The sequence below is a fragment of the Lissotriton vulgaris genome, chromosome 3_1 (assembly GCF_964263255.1).
Source record: "Lissotriton vulgaris chromosome 3_1, aLisVul1.2, whole genome shotgun sequence".
Classification (NCBI taxonomy): domain Eukaryota; kingdom Metazoa; phylum Chordata; class Amphibia; order Caudata; family Salamandridae; genus Lissotriton; species Lissotriton vulgaris.
Window position 1 is genome coordinate 1,894,034,860 of NC_141689.1, and position 16,849 is coordinate 1,894,051,708.

Below are 16,849 nucleotides of genomic sequence, written 5' to 3' on the forward strand. Positions count from 1 at the left end.
GGCAGGCTTGGATAGTTAGACAGGAAAATACCTACTTTCTAAAAGTGGTATTTTCAAACACAGAATGTTAAAACCAACTTCATTAAAATATGTATTTTTATCATTCTGAGTTCAGGCATACTAAACTTGAATTTCTACCATGTTCCCTGAGTCAGTTAGGATTATAAGATGTAATAATCTAACTGCCCATTCTGGCCTATGAAGAACAGGTAGCCCTGCAATAGTGAAAAACGAAAATGGCTGTAATTCACTATTAGGACATGCCACACATACCAGGGCATGTCCTACCTTTTACTTACAATGCACCCTGTCCTTGGGCCTACCATAGAGGTGTCTGATATGAAGAAAAGGGAAAGTTTAGGGACTGGCAAGTGGGTGCAATTTCCCAGTCAGCATGGCAGTACCAGACTGCACACAGGCTCTGCAATGGCAGACCTGAGACACACGTTTACAGGCTGCTTCTGTGGGTGGCACAACCAGTGCTGCAAGCCCACTAGCAGCATTTGGTTTACAAGCCCTGGGTACACTCAGTGCACTGTACTAGGATCTGACCAGTAAACCAAATCAGCCAATCATGGAATCACTAATCCATACATTAATTTACAATAGGGAGAGCATATGCACTTTAGCACTGACCAGCAGTGGGAAAGTGCCCAGAGTCATAAAACAGCCAACAACAGGTCAGGCAACATGTAGGAGAAAGGCAAAAAGTTCAGGGATGACCCTGCAAAAAGGGCCAAGACCAACAACAATACTCTCAGGAATCTCGGTAACAAGACATGCCCTTTCCCTGTCACTCTTGTTCTTGTCCACAATAAGATCTGACAGACATGAAATAGTTTCAAATGTTTATTTCAACTAAAGTGCCCTAACATGCAGTATACGTGCCACAACAAGCAGGAAAAGGCATAGTACAGATTTATTTATTTATTTATTTATAAAGTTTTATATAGCGCGATACCGTCCACATAGCAGCTTGTCCATATATCATGAAGAGAGATGTTCCCATGGAAAGACATTAGAGCATAACCTCCCTCACCTTGCTAAGAAGCAGTATTATTATATATTGAAGGTCTCTGGGCTTTGTCAGCAGACCCCATACCTTAACCTATAGAGAGTAGATCTACATCATAGGTGCTGTCTCGCTCTTCTCCCTAGAAAGGTCCCTCTCCAAGTTTGTGCTACCTATTTGTGTATTTCAATAAAACCAAAGTACGTTTGTCCAAACAACAGCTGCATCTGCATGTTTTGTCTAAGGCCTGGCCAGAACAAAGTAACAACTGGCATTGTTGTTCGACCTTGCGCATAATGTTCAGTCAAAATCCCAGGAACATACAGGAAGTGAACACAGCGATAAATTCTCCTGTGAGAAAAGAACATAGAAATTATTGCAAAAAATAAAGACGTGTAGTAACGTGCACAAAGCAGCAAGCAGGCTGCAGCGGTCTCATTTATTTATAAAGGTTTATATAGCACAACATGATCCCGAAGGATATCGGTGCGCTTTACAATTTGAGGGAGAGGAAGGTAAAAGTTGCAGTACAATCATCAAAGGGATACCAATCTAACTTAGTGAAGACAACAATGTCCCTATGGGCCACGTGACACCCTCAGAGTGCCCAAGCCCTAAATGAGGAGTGAAACCTGCTCCCAAAGCAGAGACAGAGGCCTGATGTGGTGATGTGTTTCTGTTACTCTGACAGAATGGCAGTTTGGGCAGTACCTTATAACTTAATTAACTTTAATTGTTCCAGACAGATGTTTGAGGCACCAGGGCAGGCCCCTTATTAGTCCTTCTCCAGTCATCCAGGCTCTAATACCATTAGGGAGAGGGTTGGGCAGACTGCTTTGAAGTGACCAAAGGTAAGGGTTTGCTAGTTTCCCTGGCCCCACCTATAGGTTCTGCACAAGGGAAGAAGGGTTTTACCGTCTTGGATTTAGGAACCTTTACCCCATTGGTTAGGGAGAAGCCAGGAGTAGCCTCCACCCACTAGTCACTACCAGTCATAAATGTAGTCTCCCCATTACCTTGCTCGGAAGTTAACGGACCTGAGGAATTCAGAAGCAGACTAAACGTGCTGTCTGAGACCTGAAGGACTGGCCTGCTCTCTCATGTACCCAGGACAAGTAGACTCCAAGGGCCATAAGGCTGACTTGTTAAAGATATAGATGAATATATTGCTACAAGAGGCCTTTCCTTCAACTGTCCAGCTGAGCAGTTCCAGCTGGACCTGTCCTGGGTTCTGCTGTTTGCCTCTGTTGTAGTGCACCCCCCTCACATTCACCACCCTTAAGTTCTGTTCCTGAGATCCTGCAACTGTTGGCAATGTCTGGCTGGACTTCTCCTACCACTCCTGAAAATCTGGTATTTAAATTATTTTTGATTCCAAAGACCTCGGAAAGATCAGGGCAAATGTGGCAATCCGATCTGACTGGAGTACATTGCTACTGGGCTAGAGATTCAGGTTTCTCCTTTTCAGAGTTTTGCCTCAGCAGCAAATCTGATTAAGAGGGACCTTCTGGAGAAGGTATCTAGCCTCATGGAGCTCGCTTTGGCCACAACCTGCAGCCTTGTCCTACTGTGAGAATCCAATCTGCAAAAAAAGAACTACATGCCAACAAAACATCTTGAACAGTGAAGGTGCCAAAAGATTTCGGTTGGCAAGGAGACTTTCCTTGGGTGTGAAATTCAAGGTTTTCTGACTTTGAGCTTGCCTGCCGAAAAAAAAAAGCAATGGGTTCACCGGTATCTTGTCTAATGACTACTTGACCTTTTGGAGCCCTATTCAGCTACAGCCTGCTGCCTTACCTTCACAAAGTCCCAAGGTAAATTTACAACTGGTTCAGCCTAATTTCCTTATCCGACATGCTCTTCATCACGGTTGGCCTCAAATTGCGCTTAGGTCCTGGTCTACTGTGTCCACTTGACTGTGTTTGGTGCTTAAAATCTTTTGGCACTATTTTTATTTAAAACTATATAGAAATCATATATCTGGTTCGCCTAATGGACTGTTTTTTATTTTGGTGTCATTTTATTGATAAAACCTTTTTTTATTACTGCATAATACTTTACACATTGCCTCTAGGTTAAGGCCGCTCTGTTCCATAGCTATCAGGGAGTTAAGCTCAGGTTAATTTAGTGACTTGAGTGGTTCACCTTACCAAGGATTGTGGTTATTACTTTAGGTGAGTCATCACCCCTTTAACCCTTTAGGTGCTGCGCACGTTCACCGACCGACGGCACCACTACCTCAGGAGTGCTGCCGTCGGCTGTTGAACGTTCGAATTGCACCTGCGCAATGGAACGTCCAGCACTGGAGCAGGACGTTCCATAGCAGCTATGAGGTTAACTCCAGTTATATTTATTTCCCAACTGCTGTTTTCTTCATCATTAGATTTCAGAGGTTCTTATCTTAGAGAGTGTTGTTCATATTTTCAGTGTGTGTTCACAGAAAATGTCAGGCTCTCACATGTAACATGAAACCACAGTGACACCTGCTTTTTAAAGTCATAATTGCCCCATTGATGGAGATAACAAGGCTGGCTTAGTAGTGGATCTTGGAAAAGGTTAATGCACTGAACACTTTAAACCTGAAGCTTTACTGTTGCCTGACATGCTATATTTTCCTGAGATTGAATCATTGCCAACAACGTATACATTTGGCCATTTGCATTCTGTGTTTATGTGGCGATAAATGGCAGGTGATAGCTCTCCCAATCTTTCAGTAGTTACCTTACTTTATTAGTTTCAAAAATCAAACTTTGTTCAACCTTTTAGTGATTGAAGCAAATGATAATCTTCAATCATATGACAACATTGCATGACTGTCATACTAAATCTATTGCCCCCCACCCCATAACAAACTTCAACTTTAATATTATGCATATGCTACCTCAATCTTCCCCAGCTGATGAGACTATCTCATTCATACCTACTTTAAAAACATTGGGCCTGGTTTGTCATAATCAAATGGCGACCCCCAAAGTTGGTAAACATTTTTAGACACTCACCCTTGTTGGTAAGTGGGCTAATCCTCACAATGTCAGAATTTACGGCATAATATGTTCATCAATCGTGTCGCCTTATATCCTCTGTGTACTTAAAAGGTAATGCAAAATGTCAATGAATAAATCTCACTCCGTAATTTGGTGGGTAGAAAAATTGTTAAACACTCACCAGATTCAAAAAGATTGCTTGCCGATTTATAGCATCACATCCCAATGCATATAACTAGTGGGGAAGAAGATTTCTAAACAATAAATCCCGATACCTCGTATGGCTTAGAAATGTTTTATTAGAGATATTGATGGTTGCTCGTACCTTGCTCAAGAAGAACTCAATGTGATCCTGTATGAGCCACGCATCCTCCTCTCGAAAGGTTATGAAGAAGCGACATCATGAAGTATGCATGCACGCTTACCAGGATGGTTGCCTGTGTGTATGCGTTCCATGCTTGGAAAGAAAGGCAATAAAGCTTTGCAACTTTGTAGCAGGGCATGTTGCCCAGAAGAATATTGGGAGACACCTGTATTTGTGTGTGTCATGTCATAAAAGTGGAACATTCGAGCAGGATATCTTGTGCAAGGGGTGTCTGCATGAAATTAAAGATTTTGGTTTAAATGAACAATGTTGAATGTCAAATTTAGATGCATTAAGTGAACTGCATCAAAATGATTGTGTATGTTTATTTTGCACAGCCACACATGTGCATTGTTTTAGGTTTTGATGGACACCGATGGATGTTAAATTCACATACATGATTTCTGATCATATGTAAATCTGCATTATGATTGTGTACATTTATTTCGAATGGATTAACATTTGCATTGTGTACAACATCTATGAGTGCAAAAACATCATATGTTGCATAATAATCACAAAACCCGGCTCAGTGTACAATTTCTAATGATTGTACATTGCTATTAACAGAAATTTCTGAGAAAATAATGGTTGGATTAAGCATAATTGTTTGAAGATGATACACATTACACAATGATTTCGATATAAAGCATAGCATATTTTACGGACAAACCTTCTATATCAATCATGTTAGCAGTAACCCACTCTCAGCCACTGTTAAAAACAGCAACCTGTTTGGTAATTTACTTTGGATATTGATGTATGATGTATATCACCTTCAAACAACAAAGCCGGGTTTTGTGATAACACGACTTGTGACTATCTGAAAGAAACACGTTAGTGTTAGATTCCTTACCTTAGAATATCCCCAGGCGTCAGTCTGGATCCGGAAACTTTTGCGTAGCAGTACCCCTGCGCGTCGGTAGGCGTCGTCTGCAGGTGTCCCCTGCGGCTCCGCGTCCGTCGTTGGCGTCGTGCGCCGTGATGACGTCGCTGGAGTATATAGACGCCGCCTCCGCGCGCTGACGTCAGTTCTTCTTTTTTCCGCGCCAGTGGACGCAGATCTGAAGAGCAGTACTCCGGTCTTTGACCAAGTTTTTTCGAGTTGTTATCACTTGTGCCTATTAGGATGCCTGGGTTCAAGCACTGTGATGACTGTGAGCGCACGATGTCGGTCACAGACCATCACCGCCTCTGTCTCCGGTGTCTGGGCCCCGACCACGACGTGGACTCCTGCGTCGACTGCCGGGCCCTCACCAGCAAAGCTAGACGGGAGCGGTCCCACAAGCTACTGGAGCTCCGGGTGTCGGCCCCACGTCGGGACCGGGAGCGGTCCCGGTCCGGCCGGAGGTCGAGAGAGCGTTCGAGGGAGCGGTCGCGGGGCCGCGCCGAGCGTTCCGGAAGTCGACACCACTCGTCATCCTCGTCAGGTAAGAAACGCAAGAAGTCGGGGCGTCGTCATCGTACCCCCGACTCCCCCCGACGCTCGCGCGATGCGGCCGGGGGTTCGGGTGACCCCAACCCCGCGGCTCCGCGAGAGTCGCCGGCGCGGCCTGCCCCATACCCTCAGGTCCCTGGGCACGGTGCGACGCCTGAGGAGATAGAGGCGTTCCTCATGGCCATGAGGGCCCTGTCTCCTCCGGCGGGTTCCACGGCGCCTACGGGCCCAGTGAACCCGTCCGGGGGCCCTAGCGGTTCTGCTGACCCTACCTCGACGCCGTCGGATGCTCCGATGGCGCCGCTAGGGCCTTCGGGGTCGACGCCGGATGGACGCCCATCCAACCCGGCGCCGATTCCATCGGGGTTGCCCGCGGCTCCGCCTCCGCGCGACGCCGGTTCCTCGGTGCCGGCTTCGGGCGGCACTGGGGCTCCGGCGCCGGCTCCGGGCGGCGCCGTCCCCTTACCTTCACCGACGCCGGACGCGGGGCCGGACGGGCGTCGCTCGACGCCGGTCCCGGCGCCGATGGGGCCCATGAACCCCGAGGAGCCGGTCTACATCGTTGACTCCGAATACGGAGAAGATGAAGAGTTCGGTGAAGGTTGGGAGGGGTCCGAGGACCCTCTGTCACGCGAGTGCCAGTATGACCCGGACTGGGCAGGTGACTTGGGGGATGCCAGTGGTCTGGACGACTCTCCTAACCCTGGTTTGATCTCTCCTCCTTCCGTGGCATCGGTGGAGGGAGCTGCATATTCTGTGGTGCTGATGAGGGCTGCCAAGGCCTTACACCTTGAGCTCCCCGTCGCGGCCGTGAGGCCTAACATCCTCACCGAGGTCTTCAAACCGCAGTCATGCCCACAGGAGCCACTGCTGCCGTTTAATGGAGCCTTGTCGGACGTTCTGTTGGGCACGTGGTCCAGGCCCGCTTCAGGTGCGCCTGTCGATCGGAACGTGGCCAGGCGCCACCGTCCTTGTCCGGACGACCCCAAGTTCCTGTCTACCCACCCCACTCCTGAGAGTCTGGTGATCCAGGCCTCGACCTCCCAGTCCGCATTCCCGTCGGCCCCACCCGACCGGGAATCCAAGAGGTATGACCAATTTGGCAAGAAGGTCTTCTCGTCCATTAGTTTGGGCCTGCGGTCTTGCAACACCGCCTGCCTCTTGGGCCGCTACACCCACTCTGTGTGGGATACGGTCGCGGAACTGCTGCCAGAATGCCCCATGGAGGTGCGGGCAAAACTCGGTCAGGCTGTGCCTGAGGGCCGAGATGCAGCGAAATATTCAATACGGTGTGGTCTTGATACGACCGACTCGCTAGGCAGAGCTATGTCAACGGCGGTGGCGATTCGTCGCCACGCCTGGCTGAGATCCGCCAATTTTTCGGCAGATGTCCAGAGTACATTGATGGACATGCCGTTTGATGGCTCTCACCTGTTCGGTGACAAGGCGGACCACGCGCTGGAACGCTTCAAGGACTCCAGGGTCACGGCCAAGTCCTTGGGTCTCTCGACCCAGCGTCAGCAACCGGGTTCGTTTCGCCCCTTTCGTGGCCAAGGAAGGGGCGCCCCCACACGTGCTGCCAGCCACGCACCGCAACAATCCTTTCAACGCGGTGGCGGCCGTGGAAACCGCCGTGGTGGCGGTCGGGGACAACGGCGGGGTCAGACCACACCCTCCCCCGCAGCATCTACCCCAAAATCCTCCTAGTCCGTGCTTTCGGCCCCATGTGACGCCAGTGGGTGGCAGGGTTCGCCATCACCACGCTCACTGGCGCACGATCACTTCGGACAGGTGGGTGCTGCAAATTGTCCGAAGGGGCTACTCCCTCCCCTTCGAGACCTCTCCTCCAGCCATGCCACCGCAGAACCACCGTGTGTCGGGGGACCACTTGACACTTCTGCAGGAGGAAGTTACGGCCCTCTTGGCCAAGGGGGCCATCGAGCGCGTTCCTGGGCCAGAAGTAGGGCGTGGTTGTTATTCCCACTACTTTCTGGTGCCCAAGAAGGACAAGGGGGGCCTACGTCCTATCTTGGATCTAAGGAACGTCAACGGCTTCCTCCGGAAGGAGAAGTTCAAGATGTTGACGTTAGCTCAGGTCTTGGCTGCTCTAGACCCGCAAGACTGGATGGTAGCGTTGGACTTGCAGGACGCCTATTTTCACATCCCCGTCCTGCCGGCCCACCGGCGTTACCTGCGGTTCACGGTAGGCCTGGAGCACTTTCAGTTTATCGTGCTCCCCTTCGGCCTTACCAGCGCCCCACGGGTGTTCACAAAGGTGATGGCGGTGGTCGCAGCCCATCTGCGCAGGTTAGGGGTTTCAGTCTTCCCCTACCTAGACGACTGGTTGTTGAAGGCGGGCTCGCCCCAGACAGTCGTCCACCACCTTCAGATGACGGCAGACCTCTTGCACGACCTGGGGTTCTCCATCAATGTGCCGAAATCACACCTGTGTCCCTCTCAAAAGCTCCTTTTCATCGGAGCGGTTCTGGACTCGGCGCAGTTTCGGGTTTATCCTCCGGAACGGCGGGTTCGGGATATTCAGGCTTTGATTCCCATCTTTCAGCCGCTATCCCGAGTTTCGGTCAGGTTGACGCTGCGGCTGCTGGGACTGATGGCTTCCTGCATCCTTCTGGTGCATCACGCCCGGTGGCGGATGCGGGCTCTGCAGTGGGACCTGAAGTTTCAGTGGGCCCAGCATCAGGGCAACTTGTCCGACCACGTCTTGATCTCGGAGGGCACTGCGAGACAACTGCAGTGGTGGCTTACGGACCGCGACTGGGTCAGGGGCAAGTCCCTCTCCCTTCCCCAACCGGAGCACGTTGTCGTGACGGACGCGTCCCTCCAGGGCTGGGGTGGCCACTTGGGAGAGGCAGAGATCAGAGGCATCTGGTCTCCGGCGGAGTCCCGGCTCCATATCAACCTGTTGGAGCTGCGGGCGATCCGTCTGGCACTGAAGGCATTCCTCCCCTTTGTCAACGGGAGTGTAGTGCAGGTGTTCACCGACAACACCACCGCCATGTGGTACTGCAACAAACAGGGCGGAGTGGGGTCGTGGACCCTTTGCCAGGAGGCTCTGCGCCTCTGGCAATGGCTGGAACGTCAGGGCGTGACTCTGACGGTTCAACACCTGGCAGGTTCTCTGAACGCCAGGGCGGACAAACTCAGCCGTCGGTGCTCGATGGATCACGAATGGCGTCTGAACTCGGACCTGGCGCAAGGCATCTTTCTGCAATGGGGAGAGCCTTGGTTAGATCTATTCGCCACAGAAGAGAACGCGCAATGTCATCAGTTCTGCGCGTTGGAGTTTCCAAGACGGCACTCGCACGGCGACGCCTTTCGGCGCGAGTGGAGTTGCGGTCTGTTATACGCCTTTCCGCCTATACCACTTCTGCCCAGAGTGCTGAAGAAGATCAGGCGCGACCGGGCCCAAGTTATCCTTGTGGCTCCGGACTGGGCTCGAAGATACTGGTATCCCGAGCTACTCAGCATGTCAGTCGGTCCCCCGATCCGCCTGCCCCTTCAGGAGGACCTTCTGTCGCAGCAGCAGGGGACGGTCCTCCACCCGAACCTGTCCAGTCTCCACCTCCATGCTTGGAGATTGAGCGGCGGCAGTTGAGGCCATTTGACTTGCCTCCTGAAGTCTGTGATGTTATTCTGGCATCAGGCGTCCCTCCACTAAGTCGGTATACGCCTGTCGGTGGAAGAGATTTGTGGCATGGTGCACAGCAAAGGCTGTGGATCCTCTCTCTGCCCCTCTTTCGGAGGTTCTTCTGTTTCTTCTTTCTCTTGCCCAGCAGGGCTCTGCTCTGGGCACTATCAAGGGCTACCTTTCTGCCCTTTCAGCCTTTTTGAGGCTTCCTGATCAGCCATCTTTGTTCAAATCCCCGATTGTAACTCGGTTCTTAAAAGGCATCACTCACATGTTTCCACCTGTTCCGTTTGTGATGCCTCAGTGGGATTTAAACCTGGTTCTGACCTTCCTGATGTGTGCTCCCTTTGAGCCCCCTTCATTCTTGTCCTCTCCGTCTCCTGACTTTAAAGACGGCTTTCCTGGTTGCCATCACCTCTGCCAGGAGAGTGAGTGAGCTCCAGGCTCTTTCTGTCCAACCTCCTTTCCTGTCCATTCATCCTGATAAGGTGGTTCTGAGGACTAGACCTTCTTTCCTGCCCAAGGTTGTTTCGGCCTTTCACATCGGGCAGTCCATCACCCTCCCTTCCTTCTTCCCGCCTCCGCATCCTTCAAAGGATGAAGAGCGGCTCCACCGTCTGGACCCAAAACGTGCGCTTTCATTCTACATGGATCGCACACGCCAGTTCCGGGTGGATGACCAACTGTTTGTTGGCTACGTGGGTGCGAAGAAGGGACGGGCGGTTTGTAAACGAACCATCTCTCGATGGGTCGTCCTCTGCATCAAAGTGTGCTACTCTTTGGCTCGGAAGGAGCCTCCTGTTGGGCTGAGGGCCCATTCCACTCGGGCCACGGCGGCTACTACTGCCCTGGGCCGGGGAGTCCCCTTGCAGGACATTTGCCAAGCGGCTACGTGGGCCTCGCTGCACACATTTGCGAGGCACTACTGCCTGGACAGTCAAGTCCGGAGGGATGGCTTCTTTGGCCGTTCTGTCCTCCAGGACTTCCTGGTGTAGTATTGTATTGGTTCGCAGACCCACCACCGGGGTTGGTATTGCTGGGGTATGTATTCTAAGGTAAGGAATCTAACACTAACGTGTTTCTTTCAGATGAACAAGTTACTTACCTTCGGTAACGATATATCTGTAAGAAACATTAGTTAGTGTTAGATTCCTTACCGAACCCACCCATCCTCCCCGTTCTGCGAACTGATACCTAGGGTTAAGGTCATCCCTTTCAGGGCCCTAGTTTTGCATGGCACCAGTGTTGGTTCTCTCATGGCTCTGCGTCTCCTGGCGCGGAAATGCTGTGTGCAAAGAACTGACGTCAGCGCGCGGAGGCGGCGTCTATATACTCCAGCGACGTCATCACGGCGCACGACGCCAACGACGGACGCGGAGCCGCAGGGGACACCTGCAGACGACGCCTACCGACGCGCAGGGGTACTGCTACGCAAAAGTTTCCGGATCCAGACTGACGCCTGGGGATATTCTAAGGTAAGGAATCTAACACTAACTAATGTTTCTTACAGATATATCGTTACAGAAGGTAAGTAACTTGTTCTTTAAGCACTCATAGCTATTGCAACTATAGAAAATATAAAATGTCATGACTATGCATCTGAGCACTTAAGTCCACAGTCCAGAAATAATGCTTTGTTAGGATTTTTGAATATGCCTTTTCACCAATACCTTTGATTCCAATAATAACCATTGAATTGAAAACTTCCAAGATGAATCTGATATTAGTAGCACCCACGGGGGCTTAGCAGATATAGTTTTCAAAAGTAATGCAATTAGCACAACATAGTATGATACAATTACCTGTAGTCTGGGATTTTTCACAATGCGAAAGGGAAAGAGATCATCCAGACCCTCAAAGCTTACAATTAGCAGCATGAGTCCAGAAGGCTTTGAGATTCGGCATTTACATCTTCAATAAAAATTTTTATAGAAATCATTACCAAATCTAGAAAACGATCAATTAGAAAATGTTAGCAAAATGCTGTATATACATAAATTGGCGTGCAAGTGTGCAAAATGGTATTGCATGGAAAGGAAAATAGATCAATTCGTTTTGGAGAAATAGCTTATGCATTCAAGAAAATGTTGCCATACTTAGGCATCTTTGTGTGCATTTGTCATCTATAGTAGCATACCCAGAGAATCAAGTACAAATGTTTAAAATTCCAATTATATAAAGATTCCTAAAAAGAGCAAACAGGCTATATCCTCCGCATTTGGCACTAGTGCCTTAGTGGAAATATAACGTAGTACTAGCAGCATTAATAAAGCCATCTTTTGAACCAGAGTTTAAGATTGATTTAAAGTTCCTTGCCCTAAAATAGCTTTTTAATTGTAATCCCACTATTTGGAAGTGTATGTGAATTGCAAGCACTGTTAATAGACAAAAACTATTTGTATATATATATATATATATATATATATATATATATTCAGAGATAAGGTAGTTATGAAAAGCCACCCAAGGTTTACTCCTAAGGTTGTGTCACACTTTCACATGAACCAAAATATTAAACGTCCTGCCTTTCCCCAAACACACCTGTAGGAGCATTACTTTCCTTAGATGATAGAAGAACAATTATGTTTTTATTTGGAAAACACAAACCTATTAGGATAATGAAGACTTTTTTCATACCACATGCTTTTCAAACTTGAGATATGATTGCTAAATGGCTTGTGTACACCCAGCAAATTATTTACATGTTCACAACAAAAACACTACTAAACAATCCAAATGCACCTTCATTGTCAGAGAGTATCCTTACCCTCTTTAGCTAATATCACAATAAATGACGTGCACTAATGTCACATGGTCTTGAATACATTTTTTCGGCAAAACATTATTGTATAGATATTGAGTCACAGAAAGAAGCTGTTGTGGGTCAGTAGATCAGACTGGTAGAATATTTATCTAGTAATACCCTTCCTTCAAATTCTCCTTTATGACCGGAAATAATCCCTACAAAACATTCAGAGCAAATGAATCTAAAAGAGAAAGCAAGCTGCTAAATTGACCATTTGCTTACCTGTAACAATAGAGAAAAGGCAGTGTCCTGTATGTAGATGTTTGCATGTTAATGTTATGCAACAAGGGGTATTGCTAACATCACCACTTATACAATGGTGCATTGGTTGCTACTCTTCTATAGCTGTGCCACTACAGTGTGGTGATAAAGTGAAGAAAAGTTAATGAAGAAAAAGTTAGCATGTTGAATTTTTTTTGCTTGATTTGAAGAATTTCAACATATGCACCGTTTGTTTTCCCTCACTCTATACACATGAGAAGTTGTAGATCACAAATTTACATAAATGTTCTTTTTCACATTTGTGTATCAACTTCATTGAAATTTGAAATTTACAATATTTGTAAATTATAGTTTTCTAGTTCTCTAGGTTTTCTTAATTCAATTTTGCAGAATATGAAGAAAAAGTTATTTGAAGGAGAAAATAACATGTTTTGCCTGAACAATTTAATTTTGTATTCCTTACCACAGTGGAGTAACATAACTGAGTTCAGGCCACCACATTGAGAGCTCCTAATAAGGTGTGTCCAACTTTGCATGGTAAATTATTTCTTTAAAAAAATTGGAATTGCTTATTTTCGTTGAAAGTTCAGGTGAATGCTATTAAAGTTCCACCCTGTCTTATGTAGATAATAAGGTAATTCATGGGACTTTCCCAAAATGAAATTCTTGAAGGGATGGCAAGACTTCTTCAGCTAACTCTACAATGTAGCTACTACAGTTCTGCTGATGTCAGCAATGTGTTATCACTAATGGCTAATATTTATTTTTAAATGACTTTCTTGTATTCTACCTTGAGTTGGCAAATAATGAAATTCTGTGAATCTACTTGTTAACTTTAGGCTAGTCTTTAACCATGAAGTGCACTCTGCTACCTTTCGGTTAGGTTTGCACTATAGAAATACCATATACATACATATACAGATAAGTTAATTACCAATTAGTACAGGTAGATAATTTATCCTTTTGAAGTGTGGCTTACTCATTGCTTTTGGAAGGTTTTCTTTGTTATATGAGAATGTGAGGGGCATAATTTAAGGTAAAATTATTGTGTAAAGTGACAAGCTCTGCTACTTGGGTTTTTTCATACATACCATTAGACCAATACCGCTCTTCTTTACACATGTAGACTTGAACTTTAGTAAGTTTGAATGATAAGTGGCACGAAAACAGGTTTTGAAATGAAAAAGCATTAAAACATTTCATTTGACTACCATGTTTTATCTAGTAGTGTACGACAAATATACTGTTCCATAAATTCTTTAAGATCAGTTTACACATATCTGGAAAATACAATATTGAAGTGCAAGAGTCGTTGGAGGTTGCAATTAGATTTCCAATGATCAAGGGAAACTGCAGTCATTCTACCCCAATTACTTCATTTTCTTCATATGCAACTTCCATTGCATGATACTTTCATATATAAACTGTTAATCTTTTAAATGTGCTGAACATCTAGTGATATATTTACTTTTCTTCTTCTCACCCTTTTTTCTTTTAGTAGAAGATGAGCAAGTCTCCGCCGTCTGATTGGGAATAGGATGTTTCCAGATCCAGACTGAGCCACCTTAGAAGGACAGCACAAAAAGAGGGCCCATCTCTGAACATAGGAGCCTTGGAGAAAGGATGGTGGACCCATTTGCCTCATTCCCTGCCTTAAAGTAGCATGGGGCTTCTTCTCTCCCTCCTCTCCCTCGCATGTGAAATACTGTGAAGAAATCACCCTGGCACTTTTTAAAAACTGTGTTGCTTGAAATGCACAGCAGTCTCCGAGCTCCTACTGTTGCTGTCTGCCACCTCACGCACTCTCATTCCAAACTGCAAGATCACCCAATCATGAAGGTTATTTCTGGCTGCTGCACTTCTCGATGCCTGCAAGGTTTATTAAATCTTTCTTTTAGATTTTTTTGGCAGTGCTAGCACTTTGTCCTACTTCATCTGTGTAGGCAGATAAGCCGGCAGTCAAACCTACTTTGGGCCTTTTAGACTTTGAAGAATGCATTGAAAAGATTTGAGTACATCATGTGTGTTGGTTGGTTTGTTTACAATGCCTCTTTTTCCTATATTTGAAACTTTTGTTTTCGGAGAGTAGATCTGTTACATCTGATGAATTACAGTATTATTTCACACAATTAAGTTATGAAATTTGTTTTTGTTACCTATAGAACATGCATTTTTTGAAGAGGATAATCGACGGGATAATATTGCAGTGAAGGAAGCTTTGGGTTTATACAGCTAGTGCTTAGCTGTTGGTTATGACCTAATCATGTTAGCCCCTTAAAGACTTGATATTCACTTCAAGAGTAAACAAGCCTTTTTAAAGTGACAACAAATATTTTGGTGAAAAACACCAGCCTTTGCAACGAAGGATCTTTTGGTTGAGGACAATGGAACTGCTCATGGCTTTATAGGACACTTGCTTGTGCGGAGAAGGCTGACGTGTAGCAAACACTTGCTCACAGCTGCTATGACCCTTTAACTGAAATGACTCCTCTTCCTACTCTCTATTTTTGTGTTGTCTTTGCACAGACTCCGGAAACGTGAAGGCTGCCAATCCGAGTAGTACTCAAATGTGAGGAACTTCTGGTCTTGGATCTTTTTTCCATTGAACTCAGCTGATCATATTGATCAGTAGATACAAGTATATATAGTTTCAACTTTAAAAAGTTTTAAAAAATTGAGAAGAAAATACTATTTGCAGTGTTTTTTTCACTGTATCAAATGTCAGTGCTTTATTTAATTACTCTATATTCTGTAATCATGGCTTTTGTCTACCTTGCTTCTATATCACATTGTCTATTATGCATTTGTAATTTTACATGTAATATGCATTATTTGCCAGCTTTATTACCTAGGCTATGGACCTCATGTGCATATAGACAAGACAGAAACCTAGCTCTTATCACAAGTTGCAGAAATGTTATATACGCATTAAGTAATTGTAGAACCTAGGACTGCTAATCTCAGTTCGCTCTGTGATGTCAAGTGCAGAATGTACAATTAACTGGTGATTTCCTCATACTTTTGATACTACTTGTACCTGTATGTCTTTTAGAAAGACATTGGTGGAGTCTGTATCCCTTTTGTATTTTTAATACAATAATTGTACATATTGGTTATATTTTTGTTGAAAATGGTAGAAATGTACTATGTTTATGCTTCTACAGCCAGTTTGTACAGAGCTGGAAAATAAATAAATATAATAAAACAAGTTGGTGGCCCTATGGTTTTTATAGCTAAATTCCTAAATGTTGCTCATTTCGCTTGTACAATATCAATTTGACAAGCATGGTTTAAGACTCACTATGAAATTTGAAAATAAATAAACTGTTAAAGGTGTGTGAATGGAATACTAATATGTTTTCATGGGTGGAACATGCAAGAAGCCAAAATTCCATTTTTCGTTTGTTAAAGTAAACCAATGTAAAATATATTGACATTCATATACTTTCCTGTGACCACTAGTATTTTGTCTCAACCAAACCATTCCGTATCCTTGATTTTCTGCTGCGCATTTCATTGTGATCGAGTAATCTCACAACCTCAATATTCTGCAAAGCTGCATAGACCACAGATTTCTGCCATGAAATGAAAAGTTATTCTTGATCTGGCATAGGTATAGCTGCTCCCTTTCATCTGTAATAAAACGTGTACTTTATTCAGGATTGTGAATGTAGGGCTTAGTTTAAATGCAATGAAGATGACTAAACCCAAATATATATACATATATTTTAATAAATAATGTTTCAAAGGATTTCAAGAAAATTCTTAATGCGGTTCTTTTTTTTTTAATGTATCCGTCATCTCTTGACTTTCTCCACAGCAACACAAGAACAAACCCTCAATAAGCAATCTACTTCTTTATGCTACAGCTGTGACAATTTTCAGCATGGGTGATACAACATGGAAATACTTTGGGGTTTATATGCCCATTTTGATGCATGCTAGATGACTATTTTAGAATACAACAGATTTTGTGTGATGATAGTCTTTCACAAGCACTCTTAGTTAATGCTGCATGGTCACAAGTTATCAAACCGCAAATTCATGTCACAGGCATTGCCAAGGCTTTTAAAACTTGCCACCCAAACAATCTCTAACTAAACTGAACGCCAGAAATACTAATGTAATTGTTTTCTTCATGCTTTATATATTTAATCTGTTATTGATTTAAGAATTGAAACACTGAAGACTTGTTACCTTTTCATAAATACTCGTAAGTATTAAAACAAATAGCAAAAGGCTTTATCACATTTATAGCTCAGAGTAGATGGCATTCTGCGTATTCTATCCTTAAAAATTATGCAAAAAGAAGAATTTGGGGCGTGGCCAGAGTGAGTATCTGACAAAACATGTCCTCGGTGTAGGGCTTTCTGC

The 16,849-nt window shown here is 45.3% G+C and overlaps 1 protein-coding gene across 16 annotated transcripts in view; it reads left to right on the forward strand.

The window, feature by feature from the left end:
• RAPGEF2 (Rap guanine nucleotide exchange factor 2) overlaps positions 1-15,683 on the forward strand; it is a 924,668-nt gene extending 908,985 nt beyond the window's left edge. For 11 of the 16 annotated variants that reach the window (XM_086962364.1, XM_086962366.1, XM_086962369.1 and 8 more), the window contains one exon: positions 13,974-15,683. In XM_086962364.1, coding sequence (XP_086818490.1) covers positions 13,974-14,002 — 29 coding nt within the window. In that variant the 3' untranslated portion in view covers positions 14,003-15,683. The remainder of the gene's footprint in view (positions 1-13,973) is intronic. The other 5 variants (XM_086962365.1, XM_086962376.1, XM_086962368.1 and 2 more) reach the window with 2 other exon arrangements.
• Positions 15,684-16,849: the final 1,166 nt, after the last annotated feature.